This window comes from Danio rerio, chromosome 8 (assembly GCF_049306965.1).
Source record: "Danio rerio strain Tuebingen ecotype United States chromosome 8, GRCz12tu, whole genome shotgun sequence".
In the NCBI taxonomy this organism is placed as follows: domain Eukaryota; kingdom Metazoa; phylum Chordata; class Actinopteri; order Cypriniformes; family Danionidae; genus Danio; species Danio rerio.
Genome location: NC_133183.1, coordinates 33,638,727 through 33,665,402, shown reverse-complemented (window position 1 = coordinate 33,665,402; position 26,676 = coordinate 33,638,727). Strand labels below are relative to the sequence as shown.

The 26,676-nt window shown below is 40.1% G+C and overlaps 1 protein-coding gene across 1 annotated transcript in view; it reads left to right on the top strand.

Annotated features, from left to right (window-relative positions):
- Nucleotides 1-26,676, top strand: part of ghra (growth hormone receptor a) — a 152,217-nt gene that overhangs the window by 19,015 nt on the left and 106,526 nt on the right. Inside the window, 1 exon segment of the mRNA NM_001083578.1 lies at nucleotides 15,820-15,929. Coding sequence (NP_001077047.1) covers nucleotides 15,836-15,929 — 94 coding nt within the window. The 5' untranslated portion in view covers nucleotides 15,820-15,835.

Genomic DNA, 26,676 nt, shown 5'->3' with positions numbered 1-26,676 from the left:
TATGTGTTAAAATTGCTTTTGTTTTACTGTGCACTTGTAACAGAATACAGAGCTTGGTTTATGCAACCACCAATTTATCCAGCATTTTAATGCAGCAGATGCCCTTCCAGTCGCAACCCATCTCTGGGAAACATCCACATACACTCATTTACACACACACTCATACACTACGGACAATTCAGCCTACCCAATTCACTGCATGTCTTTGGACTGTGGGGAGCACCCGGAGGAAACCCACACGAACGTAGGGAAAAGATGATAACTCCACACAGAAACGCCAACTGAGCCAGCCGAGGCTCGAACCAGCGACCTTCTTGCTGTGAGGTGACAGCACTACCTACTGCGCCACTGCTTTGCCCTATTTTCTTCACATTTAGACCAAGAAAAAAACACTCTCTGATAAGGCAGAGAGCCTAAGTCATTAATCTGATAGGTGCATTAAAACCAGTGTTTTGTGTTTAGTTTTTTTTTCTGTCTTTTGCCAGCTGAGTAAAACATCACAGTAGCATTTGTTTTAAAGGCACAGCCCTCAAATGACAAAAATGTAAATGTTGTTCCAGATGGGCCGTGTTAATAACAGCAGACATATTTTGGAGGTTAAAGGGTGTGAAACATTGCAAAACATGTGTGAAGTGCTGGATATGTGAAGCCCTTGAGAAGCGGGAAACTGCTTCAGCCAATCAGATTCATGGGAGTTTCCTCCCCTCTCCTCGCATGGCGATCTGGACAATCAGGTCTTCTGTGGCCACTGCCAGGCCCCCTTAACTCCCATTTGGGGCCGGAGCCTGCTGTCCCTCTTAGAGTCTACAAACAAATCAGAGACGAAACACAGTAAATATAGTGAAATCTAATGTAAGCATATTTAGATGATTTCTCAGCTTTGCCATTACATAGTTACATTTTAAAATGTATTTAAATAGAACTGAGCTTTTAAAAAAAAAATTACTGTAAAACTGTATTTATAATGTATGTTTAAAATTTAATTAGTGTATATAATATAATTTAATATAATGTAACGTAACGTAATATAATATAATATAATATAATATAATATAATATAATATAATATAATATAATATAATATAATATAATATAATATAGTGTCTGCGGTCAGTACATACAAATGCTTTTGTTTTTGTTTTGTTTATAGGAATGAACGATTAGGCCTAATTTTTAAATCTTAATTAATTGAAACATTTAAACTCGTTTATGGTTAACGAATGATTATTTTATTTATGTATTTAATTTTTTACCCTCGTAGGTCCCTGACAGCGCATTACTTGACTTTAAAATAACTAAAGGAAACACACACTATTTACTATCTATGATTATTTATTCAACATCAACGTTGAACAGCTGAAATTAAAGCAGACATTGCCTAAAATAAACAGTCACATGACACATGGTTGGAAAAATTACTGAAAAAAATCTACCTGGAAAAATTTGATCTATTATAGGTTCTGAATGTCGATTTTTCGATTAATCGCCTAGCCCTTTTTGGTCACTTCATTATTTTATTGTTGATATTTGTTTAAATTTGTAGAAAGTTATTACTTTTATTTACCAGTTATTCAAAAGTAACAGTTAACATGTTTATAATGTCCCAAAAAAAGAATAGTTTTATACAATTATTTAAATATGGATATATAGCAAATCTGTTAGATTGGACTACCTATCTACCTGCTGCCTTTTCAGCTAAAATAGCAATAATGGAAAGAAAATTGCCTATTATATTAACATTATGAATTATAATAATAGTATGTAGCAATGTAAACATAATGTGAACTACCGGTCAAAGGTTTAGGTTCAATACAGTTTTTAAATGTTTTAAAATAAACTTCTCCTTCTCACCAAGGCTGCATTTATTTTGATAAAAAATACAGTAGAAATGATAAAATAGTGAAATGTTATTGTAATATAAAATAACTCTTCAAATGTAGTTTATAATTTAATTTAATAATTTATTCCAGTCATTTTAATTATGAATTTTGAGCTTCATTACTCCAGTCTTTAGTCTCATGATCCTTCAGAAATCACTCTAATATAATAATAATAATTATTATTATTATTATTATTATTGTTGTTGTTGTTATTATTTTTAATATTGATATAATTAATTGTAATAGCATAGACTGTAAAAAATATGGACATAGTATCCGTGACGTCACCCATAGGTTACCATTTTGTTCACGCGTCATCGCATTGACCGTGAGTTACCAAAAAAGAGCAAAGAGGCGGAGCATCAGTTGAGCTACAGAAGCCTGCTAGCAATTTGCTTAAGCAACTTTTCTTTGGTAGAAACGCTTAATGCATTAAACATTGTTCTTATGATGCTTTTCTACTGGAGGAAAATGCTAATTACTTCAATTGCTAAATTCAATTACGAAAAACTTCAAATATAGTCTGCGTTAGTAAATGCAAGGCTATTTAGGAAATCCAGGCATTACACTGTGCAACAAAGTTTCAGATGACTGTTTTATAGCACAAAGCTAATCACTATGTCAGATTCTGGAGTGCATTCAAGCTCTAAAAAAATTTAAATGATAAAGGTGAGTCGATGAGTTGCAGTTTTAGTTACTTCCATATTGGTTTCACGAGGAAGAGCAGGATGTTGCTGCTTGGGTTATGTTAATAAATGCAATTATGACTGGAGTAATTTAAAACTGCACACAATAAAAAAGCAGTAATTTAAAAATGTAATAAATATTTAACTTTTTAACCATTTTGTTTTTAAATTTAATAAATGGTATCTTGATAAACAGAATTATATTTTAAAAAAAAACCTTGAAAAAAATAAAACCTTGAAAAAAAAACTGACTCTAAACTTTTGACCTGTAGTGTATATACTAAGCATTGGACTTACTGTCAGTCATTATGTGTTAGATTTTTTTACTTTTGCTGGATGACAACAGTGTTTCTGTTAGGAATTAGACCTCTTTATTAGATTCAGGCAGGCCATCTCTCAGAGAGGGAAAGCGAAGTATAAATGGTTTGGAAGCGAGTTTGTTGACCAAAGTACATTTATGCATATTTTTATGAAAAAGTTGGTTTTAATAACTCAAAAACCCCTTAAATGAGCTTTTATTTGAGTCTGTTTGAGAATGTGAATGCAAATAACTTGAGCAGTTTCAAGTGTCAAAGTAGAAAAAAAGCAAAGTCACAAAACCTGCATGTTGTTATTCTAGCATTGTTAGATGTTGAGATGGGGTGAAGCTACAGGTCAGCTGCAACAAAGACAGTTATTTGCTGACTGCGTGTTTTCCCACATTTGGAAATTATAGCCTGGTGCTGCTTTCAAGAATCCATTGCCAAGTGCAGAAGAAAAATAACTGGTGAAGCCAAGTTTTAGGCCAGAGTTCCTCATCAATCAAAGCAGATCTAGAAAGCATCAGAACGCAGCCAGTCTAAACAACATTTATGGAACGATTGTGTTTATCAATCATCTGATTTGGATTTTATGTCATATATTTGATGCACTGGGGCGTCACGGTGGCTCAGTGGTTAGCACTGTTGCCTCACAGCAAGAAGGTCACTGGTTTGAGTCCCAGCTAGTCCAGTTGGCATTTCTGTGTGGAGTTATGTTCTAACTGTGTTCAAGTGGGTTTCCTCTGGGTGCTTCGTTTTCCCCCACAGTCCAAAGACATTGACTATAACAGGGATCACCAAACTTGTTCCTGGAGGGCCGGTGTCCTGCAGATTTTGGCTCCAACCCTAATCAAACACAGCTGAACAAGCTAATCAAGGTCTTACTAGGTATACTTTAAACACTCAGGCAGGTGTGTTAAGGCAAGTTGGAGCTAAACCCTGGAGGGACATCGGCACTCCAGGACTGAGATTGGTGACCCCTGCACTAAGCTAAATTGTCTGTAGTTTATGGGTTTGTGTGTGTGTGTGTGTGTGTGTGTGTGTGTGTGTGTGTGTGTGTGTGTGTGTGTGTGTGTGTGTGTGTGTGCGTGTGTGTGTGTGTGTGTGTGTGTGTGTGAATGAGTGTATGGGTGTTTCCCAGTACTGGGATGCAGCTGGAAGAGCATCTGCTGCATAAAGAATTCTGGAATAGTTGGCGGTTCATTCCGCTGTGTTGACGTCTGAAATGGAGACTAAGCCAAAGAAAAATGAATGAATGAATATTTGAATAAAAATCATAACCATATAGCTGTCTGTTTTTTTTTTTTATCAGACTTAGGGATGTCCTCAGCTGATCTCAAAAAATGGAATCAGGCCCAATCAAGGCATATTTGAACTGATAGGTATTGGCTGTATGAAGCCTGTTCTTTTATTTTATGTCAGCTGTTAAGCAGGTGTTGCAAGCAGAGAGTGCAATTTGTGCTAGGAAAAAATCCAAGAACAGTAAACTAGCTTAGGTTAAGTTTATCAATGATTGATCCTATCAATGTGTTTAATATGTGTTAGCATGTCTATTAACAATGTATTAGCATGTTTGTGACATTTTAGTCTTTTTTAAATATGCTAAAATCATTATAGCAATGAGTTAAAACATACAGGCAATGTATTAAAGCATGAGATAAAACTGCGAGCAATGTAAATATATAAGCAGACTTAAAGGATTTGATCACGCTAGTAACATGTAAGCAGCATGTTATTATTGTGTCATACAAGTGTCAGTATAAAAAATCAGGAGGAATCAAATGCAGGGAAAAACAGGTATTATTTATTACTAAATTGGCCTGTAGAGGGGATAATATACAACAAAAAATTCCCAGCACAGGGTGCTGTAAATGCCACAGAAAAAAGCACAAAATACTGGCAAAAAATAAATAAATAAAGTTCAACAGAGGGCGCTCAGCGGTCCAAAGTCGCCAGTCAAAAAGGGGCAAAAAACAGAAGGTATAATTACAGGCAATACTAAGTGCTTCCAGCAGGAGGCGCACGGCGGTCCAACTCTCCAGTCAAAAAACAGGAAATGGGTAAACTCAGGTGAAGGGCAATATTAAGTGCTTCCAGCAGGAGGCGCACGGCAGTCCAACTCTCAGTCAAAAAACAGGAAATGGGTAACTCAGGTGAAGGGCAATATTAAGTGCTTCCAGCAGGGGGCGCACGGTGGTCCAACTCTCCAGTCAAACGGGAAATACAGCAGTATCAGCAGCCGAAGTGAAAGCGCCCGGGCGGGATACAAGGCGGCCAGAGAGGGAGAAGATCGCTGGTGGGCGGGATAGAAAAGGCTGAAGAAGGAAGTGGAGAGGGAAGCGTCTGCCACAACTGATAGCAGCGAGGGCGATCTGATAAAAGGGGAAAAAACAGGAAACAGTCCAAACCACGAAATCGAAATCAAAAAACTGGCACTGGAGTCAAAATGGATACAAGACAGGACACGATCTAAGAGACCACCGCGTGAGGTAAACACACTAACGACCCGGTACAAGACAATGACAGAGAGGAGAATAAATAGGGAGACTCATAAGGCTAAGACTAGAGACAGGTGCGAATAATGAAATAATGATCTAATGAGTAACCTGATAAGTGGGTGGAGTGAGGCAGTGGAGCACATGGCGAGCTGTCAAAACAATGCCATGTGCTACGAGAAAACAAACATGAATGACTGTGACAACATGCAGGTGACAGACCATGACAGTACCCCCCCCCCCCCTACGAACGCCACCTGGCGTCTCAGGGGAGGGGCTTACCCAGTCGCCGGTGAAGGTCCACGACCAACGCCCGATCCAGAACATGCCGAGCTGGAATCCAACTCCTCTCCTCAGGACCATAACCCTCTCAGTCCACCAAATACTGGAAACCCCGGCCCCGGCGTCTGACATCCAACAACCTCCTGACAGTGTATGCAGGAGAGCCATCCACTAGGCGGGGGGGAGGAGGGGCAGGGGAGGAGATAATGGGGTTAAGATTGGATCTGAACACAGGTTTAACCCTGGATACATGAAAAACAGGGTGTACCCGACCAAGTTTGGGAGGTAACTTGAGCTTAACCGCCACCGGACTCAAGACCTTGGTGATGCAGTATGGACCAATGAACCTGGGTGCCAACTTGCGTGAGGCCACCCTGAGAGGCAAGCCCTTGGTTGATAACCATACATTCTGACCACAAACATATTGAGGCGGGGAAGTCCGATGACGGTCAGCTGCTGCTTTGATTCGTCTAGAGGTCCGGGCCAAGACCTCCTCAGCCCTCATTCAGGTGCGGCGGCACCGCCGGACAAAGGCCAAGGCAGACGGAACTGCAGCATCGGGCTCCTGTGAAGGAAACAAAGGCGGTTGATAACCCATAGAGCAGAGGAATGGGGACATACCTGTAGATGTTACCGGCAGTGAATTGTGGGCATACTCCACCCACGAGAGCTGTTGGCTCCAGGAACTAGGATTCTGGGAGGTCAGGCAGCGGAGAGCTCTTTCGAGATCCTGGTTGGCTCGTTCACATTGCCCGTTGGTCTGAGGATGAAAACCTGAGGACAGACTCGTAGAGGCCCCGATCTGCCGACAGAATTCTTTCCAAAACCGGGAAACAAACTGTGGTCCCCTATCAGAAACCACATCAACCGGAAGACCATGAATCCGGAAGACATGATCAACCATAGCTTGGGCTGTTTCCTTGGCTGAGGGGAGCTTGGGCAAGGGGATAAAATGGGCTGCTTTAGAAAAACGGTCCACTACAGTCATTATGACTGTGTTTCCTCTTGAGGGAGGGAGGCCAGAAACGAAGTCCAGGGCCAGGTGTGACCAAGGACGAGAAGGGATGGGCAAGGGCTGGAGCAGACCAACAGGAGCCTTGTTAGAGGTCTTGTTCTGGGCACATGTCGAGCAAGCCAACACAAACTGCCTGACGTCCGACCCTAGAGAGGGCCACCAAAATCGCTGGCGGATGGCAGCCAGTGATCTCCAAATTCCTGGGTGGCAAACCAACCTGGACTCATGGCCCCACCGGAGAACCTCGGAACGCAGCGCAACCGGCACAAACAACCGACCCTCCGGGCACCCCTCTGGTACTTCAATCCCTCGACCGGCCTTTATTACCCGCTGTTCAATGCCCCAGGAGAGGGACCCAACCACCACTCCCTCAGGGAGGATGGACTCCACCGGGGTCTCCCCACTGGGGGTCTCGAACAGCCGTGAGAGGGCATCAGGTTTGATATTCTTTGACCCTGGCCGGTACGAGAGGACGAAGTTGAACCGACCAAAGAAGAGTGCCCAGCGAGCCTGGCGTGCGCTCAACCTCTTGGCCGAACGGACATACTCAAGGTTCTTATGGTCCGTCCAGACCAAGAAGGGGTGCGCCGCACCCTCCAGCCAGTGACGCCACTCACCCAAGGCCAGCCTGACTGCCAACAGCTCCCTGTTACCAATGTCGTAATTACGTTCTGCTGGGCTCAGGCGATGAGAGAAAAAGGCACAAGGATGCACCTTCCCATCCTTGGATGAGCGCTGAGACAGGACCGCGCCTACCCCAACCTCAGAGGCATCTACCTCAACAATAAATTGTTGTTCAGGGTCTGGAATAGAAAGAACAGGAGCAGAGGTGAAACGGGACTTAAGGGCACCAAAGGCCTCCTGAGCTTGTGTATTCCACTTGAACAATACCTTGGTGGAGGTGAGAGCCGTTAAGGGTGCAGCAATCTGGCTAAAGTTCCTGATGAAACGCCTATAGAAATTGGCAAAACCCAGGAAACGCTGCAGAGCCTTGCGGGTGTTGGGGACTGGCCATTTGGCAACGGCCCTTACCTTATCAGGATCAGCTCGGATTCCCTCAGCCGAGATGACATACCCCAGGAACGCAACAGACCTAGCGTGGAACTCGCACTTCTCCGCCTTAACAAAGAGCTGATTCTCTAGTAGCCGTTGGAGGACCTGACGCACATGCTGAGTGTGTTCCTGTAAAGAGGATGAGAAAATGAGAATATCATCCAGGTACACAAAGACAAACTTGTTTACCAATTCTCTCAGCACGTCGTTAACCAGGGCCTGGAAGACAGCTGGTGCATTTGTCAGACCAAAGGGTAGGACCAGATATTCAAAGTGTCCCGTAGGGGTATTAAAGGCTGTCTTCCACTCATCTCCCTCACGAATGCGTACCAAGTGATAAGCGTTACGAAGGTCTAACTTGGTGAAGACCTGGGCTCCCTGCAACAGCTCAAAAGCAGACGACATGAGAGGTAAGGGGTACCTGTTCTTTATCGTAATGTCGTTTAGCCCTCTGTAATCAATACAGGGACGCAGGGAGCCATCCCTCTTCTTAACAAAGAAGAACCCAGCACCTGCAGGAGATGATGAGGGACGGATGAGACCGGCATTAAGTGACTCCTGAATATACCTATCCATAGCCTCTCTCTCTGGACCAGAAAGGGAATACAAGCGACCCTTGGGCGGAGAAGTGCCTGGGAGGAGGTCAATGGCACAGTCATATGGTCGATGAGGAGGGAGAGACCCAGCCCGAGACCTGCTGAAGACCTGACGAAGACCATGGTACTCAACCGGGACCTTGGTTAAATCGGCTGTCTCCTCCTGCAACACAGAACACAAAGAACCAGGAGACAAGGCAGAACCCAAACAAGATACATGACAAGACTGACTCCAGGCCAACACAGAATCTCCAGACCAATCAACGTGAGGATTGTGCTGTGCCAGCCAGGGATGCCCCAAGACTACAGGGGAACCCGGCGAGTCAAAAAGGTACAGCTCAATGGCCTCACGGTGATTGCCGGAAACGACAAGACTTACACAGGGAGTGATGTGGGTGATGGTGGAGAGAAGCTGACCAGCTAATGACCAGACAGAAATGGGGGAAGGTAGAGGAACGGCAGGAATGCCCCACTGTTTGGCAATGGCACGGTCTAGAAAGTTACCCTCAGCCCCTGAATCAAGCAAGGCAGAGGCCGAATTAGTGGATCCTTCATACTGGATGGTGATGGGCAACAGGGTGCGAGAGCGGGGGGAGTCTAGACAGGGAAAGGCGCCCACCAGGATCCCCCGGTTCACTGATGGGCCTTGGCTTTTAAAGGACACTTGACGGCAAAATGCCCTGGTTTTCCGCAGTAGAGGCATAGACCACGAGCAAGACGGTCCCTCTTTTCTTGAGGTGTAAGGCGCATACGACCCATTTGCATGGGCTCAGGTTCAGGTGAGGGAGGAGTAGAAGAGCTAGATTGTTGGAGGGGAAGGTCATTAACCCTCCAGGAGGAGTGAATGGATCGCCAGTGGCGGCGGCGGCGGAGGCGCCCCTCCACACGGAGTGCCAGGTTAATAAGGGTCTCAAGGTTATGGGGGAGCTCATGAGAAGAAATCTCATCTTGGATCTCTTCGTTCAGGCCCTCAAAAAATCTGGAACGTAGAGCCCCCTCGTTCCAATCACAGGAGGCAGCTAGAGTTCTGAACTGGATTGCAAAGTCTGTGATGGAGTGGCCCTCCTGGGATAGTCGTGCCAAGCGGGCAGCTGCCTCATCACCCTGTGCAGACCGGTCAAAAAGTTTGATCATTTCCTCCCTGAAGTCCTCGAAAAAGTGGCAAAAGGGTGCCCTGGCATCCCAAACAGCGGTGCCCCACTCACGTGCTCTCCCAGTGAGCAGGGTCAAGACGTATGCCACCCTGGATGCCTCAGAGGCATATCGGCGGGGCTGTAGGGCAAAAACTAAAGCACACTGTGATAAAAAGGCCCGGCAGGAGTTGGGGTCCCCATCGTAGGGTGGAGGGTTGTTTACATGGGGCTCTGGGTCATGATGGGGTGTGGTGGGGGAAGAGGAAGCTTGCCTGGGTACTGTGACGTTGTGCTGGAGCTCCTCAATTCGGGCATTGAGCTCGACCACTTGGGCAGTGAGCATCTCGACCTCTCTGGAGGTGGCGTTGAGCTGGGTGGCGTGCTGGCCCAAAAGTGCACCTTGTTGGGCGAGTGCATTTCGCATCTGGTCAGAACCTGCTGATTCCATCTTCTGACCGGGTCGTTCTGTCATACAAGTGTCAGTATAAAAAATCAGGAGGAATCAAATGCAGGGAAAAACAGGTATTATTTATTACTAAATTGGCCTGTAGAGGGGATAATATACAACAAAAAATTCCCAGCACAGGGTGCTGTAAATGCCACAGAAAAAAGCACAAAATACTGGCAAAAATAAATAAATAAAGTTCAACAGAGGGCGCTCAGCGGTCCAAAGTCGCCAGTCAAAAAGGGGCAAAAAACAGAAGGTATAATTACAGGCAATACTAAGTGCTTCCAGCAGGAGGCGCACGGCGGTCCAACTCTCCAGTCAAAAAACAGGAAATGGGTAAACTCAGGTGAAGGGCAATATTAAGTGCTTCCAGCAGGAGGCGCACGGCAGTCCAACTCTCAGTCAAAAAACAGGAAATGGGTAACTCAGGTGAAGGGCAATATTAAGTGCTTCCAGCAGGGGGCGCACGGTGGTCCAACTCTCCAGTCAAACGGGAAATACAGCAGTATCAGCAGCTGAAGTGAAAGCGCCCGGGCGGGATACAAGGCGGCCAGAGAGGGAGAAGATCGCTGGTGGGCGGGATAGAAAAGGCTGAAGAAGGAAGTGGAGAGGGAAGCGTCTGCCACAACTGATAGCAGCGAGGGCGATCTGATAAAAGGGGAAAATACAGGAAACAGTCCAAACCACGAAATCGAAATCAAAAAACTGGCACTGGATTCAAAATGGATACAAGACAGGACACGATCTAAGAGACCACCGCGTGAGGTAAATACACTAACGACCCGGTACAAGACAATGACAGAGAGGAGAATAAAAAGGGAGACTCATAAGGCTAAGACTAGAGACAGGTGCGAATAATGAAATAATGATCTAATGAGTAACCTGATAAGTGGGTGGAGTGAGGCAGTGGAGCACATGGCGAGCTGTCAAAACAATGCCATGTGCTACGAGAAAACAAACATGAATGACTGTGACAACATGCAGGTGACAGACCATGACATATTGTACCAATAAACATGGTAATAATGGTCTTGCAATTAGCAGCATGTTATTAATGCTAAAAATGTTTACATCATTCCAAAACGGCTGCATACATGTTGGGAAGAAGCTGGCACATGCTACTAATGTTCTAAGTAATTGATAATGTTCAAACAGCTTGTGTTTCTGCAAAAACAACAAGCTAGATGTACGTTATACCACTGTTTACACTATTACTTGCCACAAAACAAAACAATTAGACACAAAACAATGATCTGACTAGCTTTAATTATACTAAAGTTTGTAGACCACACACCTGAATGCAGCCTACACTAATCCTACCTATTATTATTATTATTATATCGTTTATTATTATTATTATTATTATTATCATTATTATTATTATTATATTGCTTATTATTATTAAAGGGATCGTTTTCACATTGTTCCAATTCCTTGAGACCTTTGTTTATCGTCGGAGCACTCACATTCACACTGGGCTTCAGCGTCAATGCTTGACAAAGGGCGTGTCTGAAGTTGGGGGCTGCATGATCGTCCTAGCAGTGTCAGCCAATGAAATTAGTCAGCAATCAGCTACTTTCTGAGCTGGTGTAGCGATCTGATTGGTTGACGCTTCCGTAGACGCTTGAAAAGTTGAGCAAGTCCCAACTTCTGCTGCGAGCAACGCCTCTGAAGCAGCGCCGACAGATCCACAATGCAGTTCGGCAACGCCTGACGTCAACCATTCAAAGTGAATGAGAAGCCTTGACGCTGATGCCGTGTGAATGGGGTGTTAGTGTGTTTCACACGTCACCTCGGGTTTATAATCAGGTTTAATTATTGGGTTAATGTTAGAGCTTGTTGGCTCGAATCAGCATGTAGAATCTGTGTCGGTCATTGGCTAAAGAGAGCGCTCTGACTGGTTAATCAATCAATCACATATCAATATTTTTTTAGATCCTTCCTTTATTAAACGGCCGACAAATTCCCCTGTTGTAGGGTAGATTATTGCATTAATCAACGTTTGCTTATTAATTTTTTACTCATCTTCTGTCATGATCAGTCCCACACACATCCACACTCTGCAAGTGTTTGAAGGGAAAGGCTCATTCATGTTTAAACCGGAACCAGCACTTCATATTTGATATTGTTTCATGTAGACTTTGATTTTCATTTTCAAAACCCCATAATAGGGACTCTTTAGCAGCAATAATGTTACTCAAAAATATCCGATTGAGACTCCTTAGCTAATTTCACACATATCTGATTATTACCTGCAATTTTCCGGAAAGCTCTGTATGTGTAAACAGGCCAATTGGTAAATTCGTTCCAACAATTTTCTGGAAAGAGAAGTTGTAACATTACCGGTAATTTGCCGGAATGCTATTCTTTGTGAACGCAGAAAGAGCGCATTCTCGTTTAGAAAGTGCTGACATGAGACGTCTACTCCAGCCAGTCAAAACATTCAGACGCATTCACATCTGCACCGTTTACGAAAATAAAAACCTTTGAATAATTTTCCAGACACATTTAGCTGCTAGATGTTAGTCAGATAACGACTATGTGTTGCTTCTTAATGCCAATTTTTTTTAATAATGTTTAAAAATTTATTGATAAAATGCTTTTGATAAAATGCTGTTTGTTTACCTTCAAGCTCTGCTTCGGTTGCTTGACGAGTGTGCACATGAAGGTGCTGGTAAGTGCCAGCACAAAAACATGTAATGTACATCTCGACATGCGAAAGTGTTCCTCCATATGTTTTCATCAAAGTTGTTCACAAGACTTGTCCATCTACAGATTTTGTAATGTAGTCAAATGTATAAACATTTATCTGTGGTTAGCGCTTCTGCCTTTGCATGTCTCTGGGACAAAGCAGCTGCATGAATGATAAAGTTTTAAATAAAAGTAAAACCATCAACAAAAGCCTGACCATTTCTATGTTTACAAATATAAGCGCAACGATTTAAAGGTATTTCTGTTTTGTGATGTCAGAATTTACCTGTATTTTGGAATAGATGTGCAAATTGTCTTTTCTGGAAAAATTCTGGAACGTCCAGAATTTACTAGTGAAGTTGTGCTGGAAATTTACCGGATATTTACCTGTTTCACTTTGTGAAAGAGGCTTTTATGACGCTGTGTTTTATTAGGGGAACCAAAATCTCTTTCAGGAGATACTTGTTGTCTGCATAAATCTTTATGTTTAGATATACTGTTAAGATTAGACTCATCAGTCCTAGTACACCACTGACCTCTTTATGATTTGTGGTGGTAACCAAATAAATATAGTGTATTTATTTTTAGGCCGGCTGGATACAACCTGTTCAGCCTACTTACAGGCGACAGTAATTTCTCACTATGTCACAATCTCATCACCATTTCAGACAAACCATTATCTGTTTCATGCAATAATATTGTTACGACGCCCAAAAATGGCTAATAGATTTGACAGGATCAACTGTGCCCAAAATGTAAATCATGAAGCGCCCCAACATACAGTATCTCATAATGAATGATGGCAGCTTGTCAACGGTATTTCTGTAGCTCTAATACAAGTCAAAGGCAGTTTAAATTCTTTATGCCTCGTTCCATGCGGGATGATGTTTCATCAGGACCTTTGACTGAGATTGCGTGAGAGTTTGACATTTTGAAAGGCTTTCTGTTTGGCCTTGCTTATTTTTTATAATGGAGTGTTGTAGTTTAACACAGTTAATGTGGAATATTAGCTTGCGAATCTTCCTCCGCACTGTCTTCAGCTTGAAGACCCCTGGTCAGCCGTAGATAATGACAAGCCCACATACTGTTTGGCTGGAAGTGCTGAGCTCTGCAGAGGTTGCGTCTGCTTGTTAATTGTGTGGTGTCCTCGTGTAGGGTTTCACACAGACCTGCCAAGAATTAACGGAGAGAGCAGAAGAGGCTAGACATGTGCCGATATTCAATAATACAGTATTTTGAGATGATGAATGTGCATGATGTTGTCATTGAGGGTGCTACACATCACAGTGAATAATCATTAGTATTTAAGCATTTTATAATATTCAGATCATTCGATTTATCATTGAACAAACTACTTGAAAACTTAATACTGTAGGCTATACAGATCATTTTGAAAATGCTGTTTTAGTCTAAAAAACATTTAGTCTTGAAAACATTTGTAAACATGTTTTAATCTTAGGTGGTGTTAATTCTCCATTTAATATTTAATAACTCATTAAAATAAAATGTTGAAAGTGTTTTGTTTAATAGAGCTAATAACTTAAAGTTTAAATGAATTTTTTTTTCAAATTTTTTCAACATTAACATAACTTCTGTGTCATAGGTTGCTATTAATGAACATCTACTATTGAGGCCTTATGCCAAATTCAAATGGGGTATCAGCATCAAAGTTATTTACTTTGAATGGGTGACATCAAGAATTGCCAAATTGAAATGTGGATTCGTCTCGCTGCAGAAGTTAGGAATTTTTCACCTTTTCAAGTGACACTTGAAGCATCATTCAGTCAGATCGCTTTATGCAAATACTTCAGCTCTGTCAAATTTCCAGACAAGGCTCATTCTGAAAACGTACCTCTATACACATTTCTGGAGAGCGCCAAATACGTCCCAGGAGCTACGATGCGAATCCATCAGACGCTGTTGTGTACGCTAGCGCCATTTCTTTGCTGTTCTCGTGTAAATCCACTAGAAGCCACTGTTGACTGACCGATATACTGACAGACCCTCTTCTTTCCCTAAACGTAATTAATAGTATTTTCAAAAGCACTTATTGACACATCCGCCCACTTCCTTAAACCCAACTGGCAAATTTAAAAAGCCATTCAGAAAAAGAAAATCCCTCGCCTAATTTTTGCCATGTATTTCTATATTCTACCCAGTCATTTAATGGTTTATTCGATTTTTTTGAATTCCATTTTTGTCTTACCTCCTTTCTGGAACCTTTCTTCACCAGACTTGAACCTCATAATTGTGGTTTCAAGTTCACCGAAGTACATGGCAAGCTAACTAGACAAGCTGGTAACAGCGTGAATGCCATTCATACTGAGGTAAGCGGTTAACTGGAACGCGCGTAAAGGAGAGGCTGCACATCCCCCTGTGGCGTTTGTTTTTAAAATGAAATGCAGCCATATGTCCATCTGACTACATATTTTGTGATCTCCAGTAACATATAAAGGGCTACGTTTTCTACGTTGCAAATTTTATTGGCTGACACTGCTATGATGATCGCTTCAGACACTTTCTCTATTAAGAGTTGATGCCGAAGCCCATGTGAATGTACTTATATTTTTAAAAGAACAATCCACTTTTTTGGACATTTGAAAAAAATTTTCAAGTCCCCAAAAGTTAAACAAATGAGTTTTATAATCTTTTTACTTTTAGCTTAGCTTAGCATAAATCATTGAATGAGATTAGACTATTAGCATGTTAGTTAACGTTAGCACTGTTAGTGTTAAGAGTTTTGATAATTTTCCTATTTAAAGCTTGACTCTTCTTATAATTATATTGTGTACTAAGACTGATTGAAATTAAAAAGGTGATGCTTTCTAGGACATGGCTATCCAAAGGCTAGGAACTATACTCTCCTTCCAGCATAATAATCAAGGATCTCGATGCTGTACCATTGCTCTAGCAGGCGCAAAAATATTATGCAGCACCTCAATATGGTCAAACTTCCATCTATATAATAACCTAGAAAATGCATTTTTCAAAAAGCAACACAAAAATGTAGTTTTAGTATTCATTTTAAAGTAACAAAGCTTATGTTAATGTTGCAATAATACCATATAGATATATAATGAAACACACACACACAAACTGAGAGAGTCAATGCACATTTGCTTGAAGGAATATGGAAATGAATTGTGAAGGAGGATGAAGGCTGACTGTGGATTTCAGCTCAGTATTGGTCATCCAGGAGCACGGCTGATAATGATTTTCTTGTCTTTTCTTCACTGTACAGGGAGATCGCAGAAGCCATGGCTCACTCGCTCTCTCTCAGACTGCTTTATCTGGGCTTGATGTGTGGAAAAGGACTGGTGTTCGCACAAGGATCTGAGCTGTTTTCTCAAGGTACTCACTGCATTTACAGCAACAACATCTACCATTGGTTATTTCACATCGCTAGTGTCGTGAGATCTGTCAGTCTGTCCAAGGTGGAGTGACATTCACAAAGACTGAGTTTTGTTGTGTTTGGGTAAATATGCATGAGATTGGTGTCATTGCTTACTGCAGCATTCATGAAAAAAACTGCTTTGTAATGTTCTTTTGATGTATTTAAATTTTTATTTGTTGTAAATTAGTCATTTAAAATGTAATGAACAATTTGTAAGTAATTCAGTAAATAAATACAAAGACTTAATTGTTTTGATATTTAGTAATGTAACAGATATTTTTAATATAGCTTTATCAAGTATTTTACAAATATAAATCATAATGCGTATTTTATTGAATAAATTCAAATTAAATGAATATTCAGTGAATTATGAATTGTTTAAAATTTTGTAGCGTTTGTATTAGGGTTGGGTCAATACAGGATCCCATCGTCCATATATGCATATGCGAACGACTGAGCTCCAGGCATTCAGCGGGTACTTTGATCACAAAACCCCAGAGAGAAAGACCATGCGGGTCAGGTAGTTGAAATTGTAGTCAACAAATAATCATTATGAATTAATACCAAATTCAGAACTACTAATAATAGTAATATTAAAGTGTTTATATGATTTGTTTACAGTACAGTTTGTAAAGTAACATTAGTCTTTTAGTAGATATATTATATAAGAGACTTGCTTTGTTTACCAAATAAGTGAATCTAATTGGATTTACATTTTAAAAATGTATTATATTTTATTTCATATATTAAGTTTTTAGTTATGATACTCCTAAAATCATTCCACATTCGCAGATTTTTTTACAAATTTATATTCAATTTATAAAATTTTTATTCAATAGCAAGATATATTTTTATTCACACAAACATATACTGTGCATACATGTACATGTGCATCATCAAGGATTTACCACGAGTTTATGATAATCGTGAAAAACCAAACTTCATTATCATTAAAATTCAAATTTTAAATTGTAATTCTGTCTGTCAGAAAATTGACCACAGGTTGTGTGTGTAAACAAACTTTTCATTTGAATGTGATTTAGTCATGATGAATTATTATAGCAGAGACGGAGAGACAAACAAAATGCCTTAATAAATATTCTACCATTATATATTTTAAAATTGATAATGCATGCACTTATTAGGCTGGCTTGTCAAAGCCAGACTACTGTTATCCTTTCTAAACTTATTAGGCTGGCTTGTCAAAGCCAACCTACTGTTATCCTATTTAAACTTATTATTAGGCTGGCTTGAGAAACAAGCCAGACTACTGAAATCCTATTTAAACTTATTATTTTTTTTATATATTATTCTTCTTCTTCTTCTGAGACTAAAATTCAAAATCTATCTCCTCCTAGAGCTTTCGAGCTATGACCACCAAACTCACACCAGACCTCCAAACTATTCTGACTCGGTATGCCATATCTTTTCCGACTGATCCGACTTTCGATTTTCCGAAAAACGTCCCGTGACCGTCGGAAAAATCCCATAGACTTAACATTGGACTAAACTTTGTGAGCTCATAACTCTGCATCAGACTGTCACACAGACTTCTAACTGGGCTCATTTAACTCAGACTACCTAACTACCAATAACTGATGAGCTTTTAACTTTCTGGCCACGCCCTAGCAACCACTTTTGGACCCTAGAAACTGTCCCATAGACTTCCATTCAAAAGACTCTCATTGACTTAACATGGGATCAAACTTTGTGAGCTCATAACTCTGCATCACACTGTCATACTGACTAATGGCTGAGCTCATTTAACTCAGACTACCTAACTGCCAATAACTGATGAGCTTTTAACTTTCTAGCCACACCCTAACTACCAGATACTGCACCCTAGCAACAACTGTCCCATAGACTTTTACTGCAAAAGACTGTCATTGACTTAATAGATCTAACTTTGTGACCTCAAAACTATCTATCCTTTTTCAAACTGCTTTTATCTATCTATCTATCTATCTATCTATCTATCTATCTATCTATCTATCTATCTATCTATCTATCTATCTATCTATCTATCTATCTATCTATCTATCTATCTATCTATCTATCTATCTATAAACTGCTTTAATCTATCTATCTATCTGTCTATCTGTCTATCTATTTATCTATCTATCTATCTATCTATCTATCTATCTATCTATCTATCTATCTATCTATCTATCTATCTATCTATCTATCTATCTATCTATCTATCTATCTATCTATCTATCTATCTATCTATCTATCTATCTATCATGCTAACAACATGCTAATTCATGCTAGAATCATGTTAACAACATGCTAATTAATGCTAGAATCATGCTAACAACATGCTAATTCATGCTAGAATCATGCTAGTAACATGCTAATTCATGCTAGAATCATGCTAACAACATGCTAATTCATGCTAGAATCATGCTAACAACATGCTAGGTCATGCTAGAATCATGCTAACAACATGCTAATTCATGCTAGAATCATGCTAGTAACATGCTAATTCATGCGAACAACATACAAAATCATGCTAGAATTATGCTAGTAACATGCTAATTCATGCTAGAATCATGCTAACAACATGCTAATTCATGCTAGAATCATGCTAGTTACATGCTAATTCATGCTAGAATCATGCTAGTCATATGTTAATTCATGCTAGAATTATGCTAACAACATGCTAATTCATGCTGGAATCATGCTAGTAACATGCTAATTCATGCTGTAATCATGCTAGTAACATGCTAATTCATGCTAGAATCATGCTAACAACATGCTAAATCATGCTAGAATCATGCTAGTAACATGCTAAAATCATGCTTATTCATGCTAATAACATGCTAATTGAATCTAGAATCATGCTAGTAACATGCTAATTCATGCTAGAATCATGCTAGTAACATGCTAATTCATGCTAGAATCATGCTAACAACATGCTAAATCATGCTAGAATCATGCTAGTAACATGCTAAAATCATGCTTATTCATGCTAATAACATGCTAATTGAATCTAGAATCATGCTAGTAACATGCTAATTCATGCTAGAATTATGCTAGTAACATGCTAATTCATGCTAGAATCATGCTAGTAACATGCTAATTGACGCTAGAATCATGCTAGTAACATGCTAATTGACGCTAGAATCATGCTAGTAACATGCTAATTCATGCTAGAATTATGTTAGTAACATGCTAATTCATGCTAAAATCATGCTAATGCATGCTAATTGATGCTAGAATCATGCTAGTAGCATGCTAATTCATGCTACAATCATGCTAGTAACATGCTAATTGACGCTAGAATCATGCTAGTAACATTCTAATTCATGTTAGAATCATGCTATTAACATGCTAATTCATGCTAAAATCATGCTAATCCATGCTAAATACATGCTAAGTGATTCTAGAATCATGCTAGTAACATGCTAATTCATGCTAGAATCATGCTATTAACATGCTAATTCATGCTAGAATCATGCTAACATGATAATTCATGCTAGAATCATGCTAAACTTCAAGCTACTTTAAACTTAAAACTGCTTCAACATTTTAAGCTACTTTAAACTTAAAACTGCTTTAAAACTTTAAGCTACTTCTAACTTAAAACTGCTTTAAAACTTAAAAAATTAAAGCTTTCTCAAGCCAGCCTAAAGTTTGTCTCGACGAACTTTAATAATCTAGTTATTATTTTTATTTATTCTTCTTCTGAGACTAAAATTCAAAATCTATCTGCTCCTTAAACTTTCAAACTATTACCACCAAACTCACACCAGACCTCCAAACTGGTCTGACTCTTTATGCTATATCTTTTCCGACTGATCCGACTTTCGGTTTTCCGAAAAACGTCCCGGGACTGTCGGAAAAATCCCATAGGCTTAACATTGGATCAAACTTTGTGAGCTCATAACTCTGCGTCAGACTGTCACACAGACTTCTAACTGGGCTCATTTAACTCAGACTATCAAACTGCCAATGACTGATCACCTTTAAACTTTCTAGACACGCCCTAGCAACCACTTTTGGACCCTAGTAACTGTCCCATAGACTTCTATTCAAAAGACTCTCATTGACTTAACATGGGATCAAACTTTATGAGCTCATAACTCTGCATCAGACTGTCCTACAGACTAATGGCTGAGCTCATTTAACTCCGACTATCAAACTGCCAATAACTGATGAGCTTTTAACTTTCTAGCCACTCCTCTAACTACCACATACTGCACCCTAGCAACTGTCCCGTAGACTTCCATTCAAAAGACTCTCATTGACTTAACATGGGATCAAACTTTTTGAGCTCTTAACTCTGCATCTGACTGTCATACAGACTACCAAACTGCCAATAACTGATGAGCTTTTAACTTTCTAGCCACTCCCCTAACTACCACATACTGCACCCTAGCAACTGTCCCGTAGACTTCCATTCAAAAGACTCTCATTGACTTAAAATGGGATCAAACTTTGTGAGCTCATAACTCTACATCAGACTGTCATACAGACTAATGGCTGAGCTCATTTAACTCAGACTACCAACCTGCCAATAACTGATGAGCTTTTAACTTTCTAGCCACACCCCTAACTACCACATACTTCACCCTAGCAACTGTCCCGTAGACTTCCATTACAAAAGACTCTCATTGACTTAACATGGGATCAAACTTTTTGAGCTCTTAACTCTGCATCTGACTGTCATACAGACTACCAAACTGCCAATAACTGATGAGCTTTTAACTTTCTAGCCACACCCCTAACTACCACATACTGCACCCTAGCAACTGTCCTATAGAATGTAATTAGGTGTGCTATCGAATGCTTATAATTCTAACATGCTAATGACATGCCAATCATGCTAGCAACATGCTACTCATATGCTAATCATGCTAATGACATGCTAACTCATACTGGAAACATGCTAATGACATGCTAATTTGTACAAGAATCATGCTAGTAACATGCTAATTCATACTAGACTCATGTTAATAACTGGCCTACATGCATATCTTTGCTTAGCAGTGTCCTATTGACTTGGGGGATGGCTCATCTGACTCAGACAACCAATGAGCATCTCAATATGATAATGAAGCTCACAAGCCACGCCCCCAAATTGATTCCATAGACTTCCATTAAAATAGGCCAAGATGCATATCTTTGCATAGCAGTGTCATAGAGACATGGGGGTTGGTTCATTTGACTTAGACAGCCAACCACATTCAAGTGCACTCTGTAACCTCGCCCATAGCAACAAAACAGAGTACCCTAGCAACCATTCATCAACAGCTATATCTCAGCATCAGAACATCGTAGAGACTTGGAGATTGGCTCGTTTGACTCATGCTAGCAAACGGAACTTCCTAAATGCTACACATGCTAGCAGTGATTAGCTACATGCTAATATTGACTAGCCAAGTACTGTAACTTGCTAGAAATGCTTACTAAGTATAAATGTTTTATCAAGCATGTATGTGAGGCTTGCCTAGTAACCAACCAGGGTACCCTAGCAACTGCCTAGCAACCACCCAAATTACCCTAGCAACCGCCTAGCAACCACCTAGCAACGGCCTAGTAATGCCTTAGTGAGGGCCTAGCGACCACTCAGGACACCCTAGCAACCGCCTAGCAACGCCTTAGCAACCACTCAGAATACCCTAGCAACCACATAGCAACACCTTAGCAACCACCTAGCAACCAGTCAGAACACCTTATCAACCGCCTAGCAACACCTTAGCATCCACCTAACAACCAGTCAGAACACCCTAGCAACCGCCTAGCAACGCCTTAGCAACCGCCAAGCAACCACTCAGGACACCCTAGCAACCACCTAGCAACACCTTAGCAACCACCTAGCAACCACTCAGGACACCCTAGCAACCCCCTAGCAACGCCTTAGCAACCACTCAGAACACCCTAGCAACCACCTAGCAACACCTTAGCAACCACCTAGCAACCACTTAGGACTCCTTAGCAACCACCTAGCAACACCTTAGCAACCACCTAGCAACCACTCAGAACACCCTTGCAACCACCTAGCAACACCTTAGCAACAACCTAGCAACCACTTAGAACACCCTAGCAACTGCCTAGCAACACCTTAGCAACCACTCAGAACACCCTAGCAACCACCTAGCAAGACCTTGGCAACCACCTAGCAACCAATCAGAGCACCCTAGCAACTGCCTAGTAACAACCTAGCAACCACTCAGAACACCATAGCAACCACCTAGCAACACCCTAGCAACATCTTAGCAGCCACCTAGCAACCACTCAGGACACCCTAGCAACTGCCTAGCAACGACTTTGCAACCACTCAGAATACCCTAGCAACCACCTAAGCATGCTATGTGACATGCTAATTCATACTAGAATCATGCTAGTAACATGCTAATTCATACTACAATCATGCTAATAACATGCTAATTCATACTAGAATCATGCTAATAACATGCTAATTCATACTAGAATCATGCTAGTAACATGCTAATGCATGCTAGAATCATGCTAATAACAGGCTAATTCACGCTAGATTCATGCTAGTAACATGCTAATTCATACTATAATCATGCTAATAACATGCTAATTCATGCTAGAATCATGCGAGTAACATGCTAATTCATGCTAGAATCATTCTAGTAACATGCTAATTCATGCTAGAATCATGCTAGTAACATGCTAATTCATGCTAGAATCATGCTAGTAGCATGCTAATTCATACTAGAATCATGCTAATTCATGCTAGAATCATGCTAATAACCTGCTAATTCATACTAGAATCATGCTAGTAACAGGCTAATTCATGCTAGAATCATGCTAGTAACATGCTAATTCATGCTAGAATCATACTAGTAACATGCTAATTCATGCTAGAATCATGCTAGTAACATGCTAATTCATGCTAGAATCATGCCAGTAGCATGCTAATTCATACTAGAATCATGCTAGTGACATGCTAATTTATTCTAGAATCATGCTAGTAACATGCTAATTCATGCTAGAAGAATGCTAATAACATGCTAATTTATACTAGAATCATGCTAATAAAATGCTAATTTGTACTACACTCATGCTAATAACATGCTAATCCATGCTAGAATCATGCTAATTCATGCTAGAATCATGCTAATAACATGCTACTTATACTTTTTCAAACTGTTTTTAAACTAAATAAACTATTACCAACAGGCTTTGTCAAGCCAGCCTCAAAGTTTGTCTCGACGAACTTTACTGTCTAGTTAGGCTGGCTTGTGTAGCAAGCCAGACTACTGTTATCCTATTAAACTTATTATTATTAGGCTGGCTTGTGTAGCAAGCCAGACTACTGTTATCCTATTAAACTTATTATTATTAGGCTGGCTTGTGTAGCAAGCCAGACTACTGTTATCCTATTAAACTTATTATTATTTTTATTATTATTAGGCTGGCTTGTGTAGCAAGCCAGACTACTGTTATCCTATTAAACTTAATATTATTATTATTCTTCTTCTGAGACTAAAAATTAAACTCTATCTCGTCCTAGGCCTTTCAAGCTATGACCATCAAACTTGGGTCAGACCTCCGAACTATTCTGACTCGAGTTGCTATATCTTTTCCGACTGATCCGACTTTCGGTTTTCCGAAAAACGTCCCGGGACCGTCGAAAAAATCCCATAGACGTAACATTGGATCAAACTTTGTGACCTCATAACTCCGCATCAGAATGTCACACAGACTTCTAACTGGGCTCATTTAACTCAGACTATCAAACTGCCAATGACTGATCACTTTTAAACTTTCTGGCCACGCCCTAGCAACCACTTTTGGACCCTAGAAACCGTCCCATAGACTTCCATTGCAAAAGACTCTCATTGACTTTACATGGGATCAAACTTTGTGAGCTCATAACTTTGCATCAAACTGTCCTACAGACTAATGGCTGAGCTCATTTAACTCAGTCTAGCCAGCAGCCAATCACTGATGGCCTTTAAACTTTCTAGCCACGCCCTAACAACCAGATACTGCGCCCTAGCAACTGTCCCATAGACTGCCATTAAAGAGGTTCAGACTGAAATTGTCATGCTGCAGTGTGATAGAGACATGGGGGTTGTTTTTAACTGTTCATACTGGCAAGAAGCTTTGATACATCATCAGTCTAAGCTGTCAATCAACTCCATAGCAACAAAACAGACTAACCTAGCAACGATATAACACCAGCTATATCTCAGCATCAGAACATCGTAGAGAGGCGGGGGTTGGCTTGTTTGACTCATGCTCGCACACTATCTATCTATCTATCTATCTATCTATCTATCTATCTATCTATCTATCTATCTATCTATCTATCTATCTATCTATCTATCCACCTCTATCTATCTATCTATCTATCTATCTATCTATCTATCTATCTATCTATCTATCTATCTCTATCTATCTATCTATCTATCTATCTATCTATCTATCTATCTATCTATCTATCTATCTATCATCTATCTATCTATCTACCTCTATCTATCTATCTATCTATCTATCTATCTATCTACTATCTATCTATCTATCTATCTATCTATCTATCTATCTATCTATCTATCTATCTTTCTACATCTTTCTATCTATCTATCTATCTATCTATCTATCTATCTATCTATCTATCTATCTATCTATCTATCTATCTATCTATCTATCTCTATCTATCTATCTATCTATCTATCTATCTATCTATCTATCTATCTATCTATCTATCCATCATGCTAACAACATGCTAATTCATGCTAGAATCATGCTAGTTACATGCTAATTCATGCTAGAATCATGCTAGTCACATGCTAATTCATGCTAGAATCATGCTAGTCACATGCTAATTCATGCTAGAATCATGCTAACAACATGCTAATTCATGCTAGAATCATGCTAGTCACATGACAATTCATGCTAGAATCATGCTAGCAACATGCTAATTCATGCTAGAATCATGCTAGTAACATGCTAATTCATGTTAGAATCATGCTAACAACATGCTAATTCATGCTAGAATCATGCTAGTAGCATGCTAATTCATGTTAGAATCATGCTAACAACATGCTAATTCATGCTGGAGTCATGCTAGTAACATGCTAATTCATGCTAGAATCATGCTAACAACATGCTAATTCATGCTAGAATCATGCTAGTCACATGCTAATTCATGCTAGAATCATGCTAGTCAAATGCTAATTCATGCTAGAATCATGCTAACAACATGCTAATTCATGCTGGAGTCATGCTAGTAACATGCTAATTCATGCTAGAATCATGCTAACAACATGCTAATTCATGCTAGAATCATGCTAGTCACATGCTAATTCATGCTAGAATCATGCTAGTCAAATGCTAATTCATGCTAGAATCATGCTAACAACATGCTAATTCATGCTAGAATCATGCTAGTAACATGCTAATTCATGCTAGAATCATGCTAGTAACATACTAATTCATGCTAGAATCATGCTAACAACATGCTAATTCATGCTAGAATCATGCTAGCAACATGCTAATTCATGCTAGAATCATGCTAACAACATGCTAATTCATGCTAGAATCGGGCTAATTCTTGCTAAAATCATGCTAGTAACATGCTAATTCATGTTAAAATCATGCTAGGTACATGCTAATTCATGCTAGAATCATGCTAACTACATGCTAATTCATGCTAGAATCATGCTAGTCAAATGCTAATTCATGCTAGAATCATGCTAGTCAAATGCTAATTCATGCTAGAATCATGCTAACAACATGCTAATTCATGCTAGAATCATGCTAATAATATGCTAATCTATCTATCTATCTATCTATCTATCTATCTATCTATCTATCTATCTATCTATCTATCTATCTATCTTTCTATCTTTTCATACTTTTTAAAACTGTTTAAACTAAATAAACTATTACCGTCAGGCTTTCACAAGCCAGCCTCAAAGTTTGTTTTCAAACTTTAAGAATCTAGTTAGGCTGGCTTGTGTAGCAAGCCAGACTACTGTTATCCTATTAAACTTATTATTAGGCTGGCTTGTGTAGCAAGCCAGACTACTGTTATCCTATTAAACTTATTATTATTTTTATTATTCTTCTTCTGAGACTAAAAATTAAACTCTATCTCGTCCTAGGCCTTTCAAGCTATGACCATCAAACTCGGGTCAGACCTCCGAACTATTCTGACTCGAGTTGCTATATCCTTTCCGACTGATCCGACTTTCGGTTTTCCGAAAAACGTCCCGGGACCGTCGGAAAAATCCCATAGACGTAACATTGGACCCAACTTTGTGACCTCATAACTCCGCATCAGAATGTCACACAGACTTCTAACTGGGCTCATTTAACTCAGACTATCAAACTGCCAATGACTGATCACCTTTAAACTTTCTGGCCACGCCCTAGCAACCACTTTTGGACCCTAGAAACCGTCCCATAGACTTCCATTGCAAAAGACTCTCATTGACTTTACATGGGATCAAACTTTGTGAGCTCATAACTCTGCATCAAACTGTCCTACAGACTAATGGCTGAGCTCATTTAACTCAGTCTAGCCAGCAGCCAATTACTGATGGCCTTTTAACTTTCTAGCCACACCCTAACAACCAGATACTGCACCCTAGCAACTGTCCCATAGACTGCCATTAAAGAGGTTCAGACTGATATTGTCATGCTGCAGTGTGATAGAGATATGGGGGTTGTTTTTAACTGTTCATACTGGCAAGAAGCTTTGATACATCATCAGTCTAA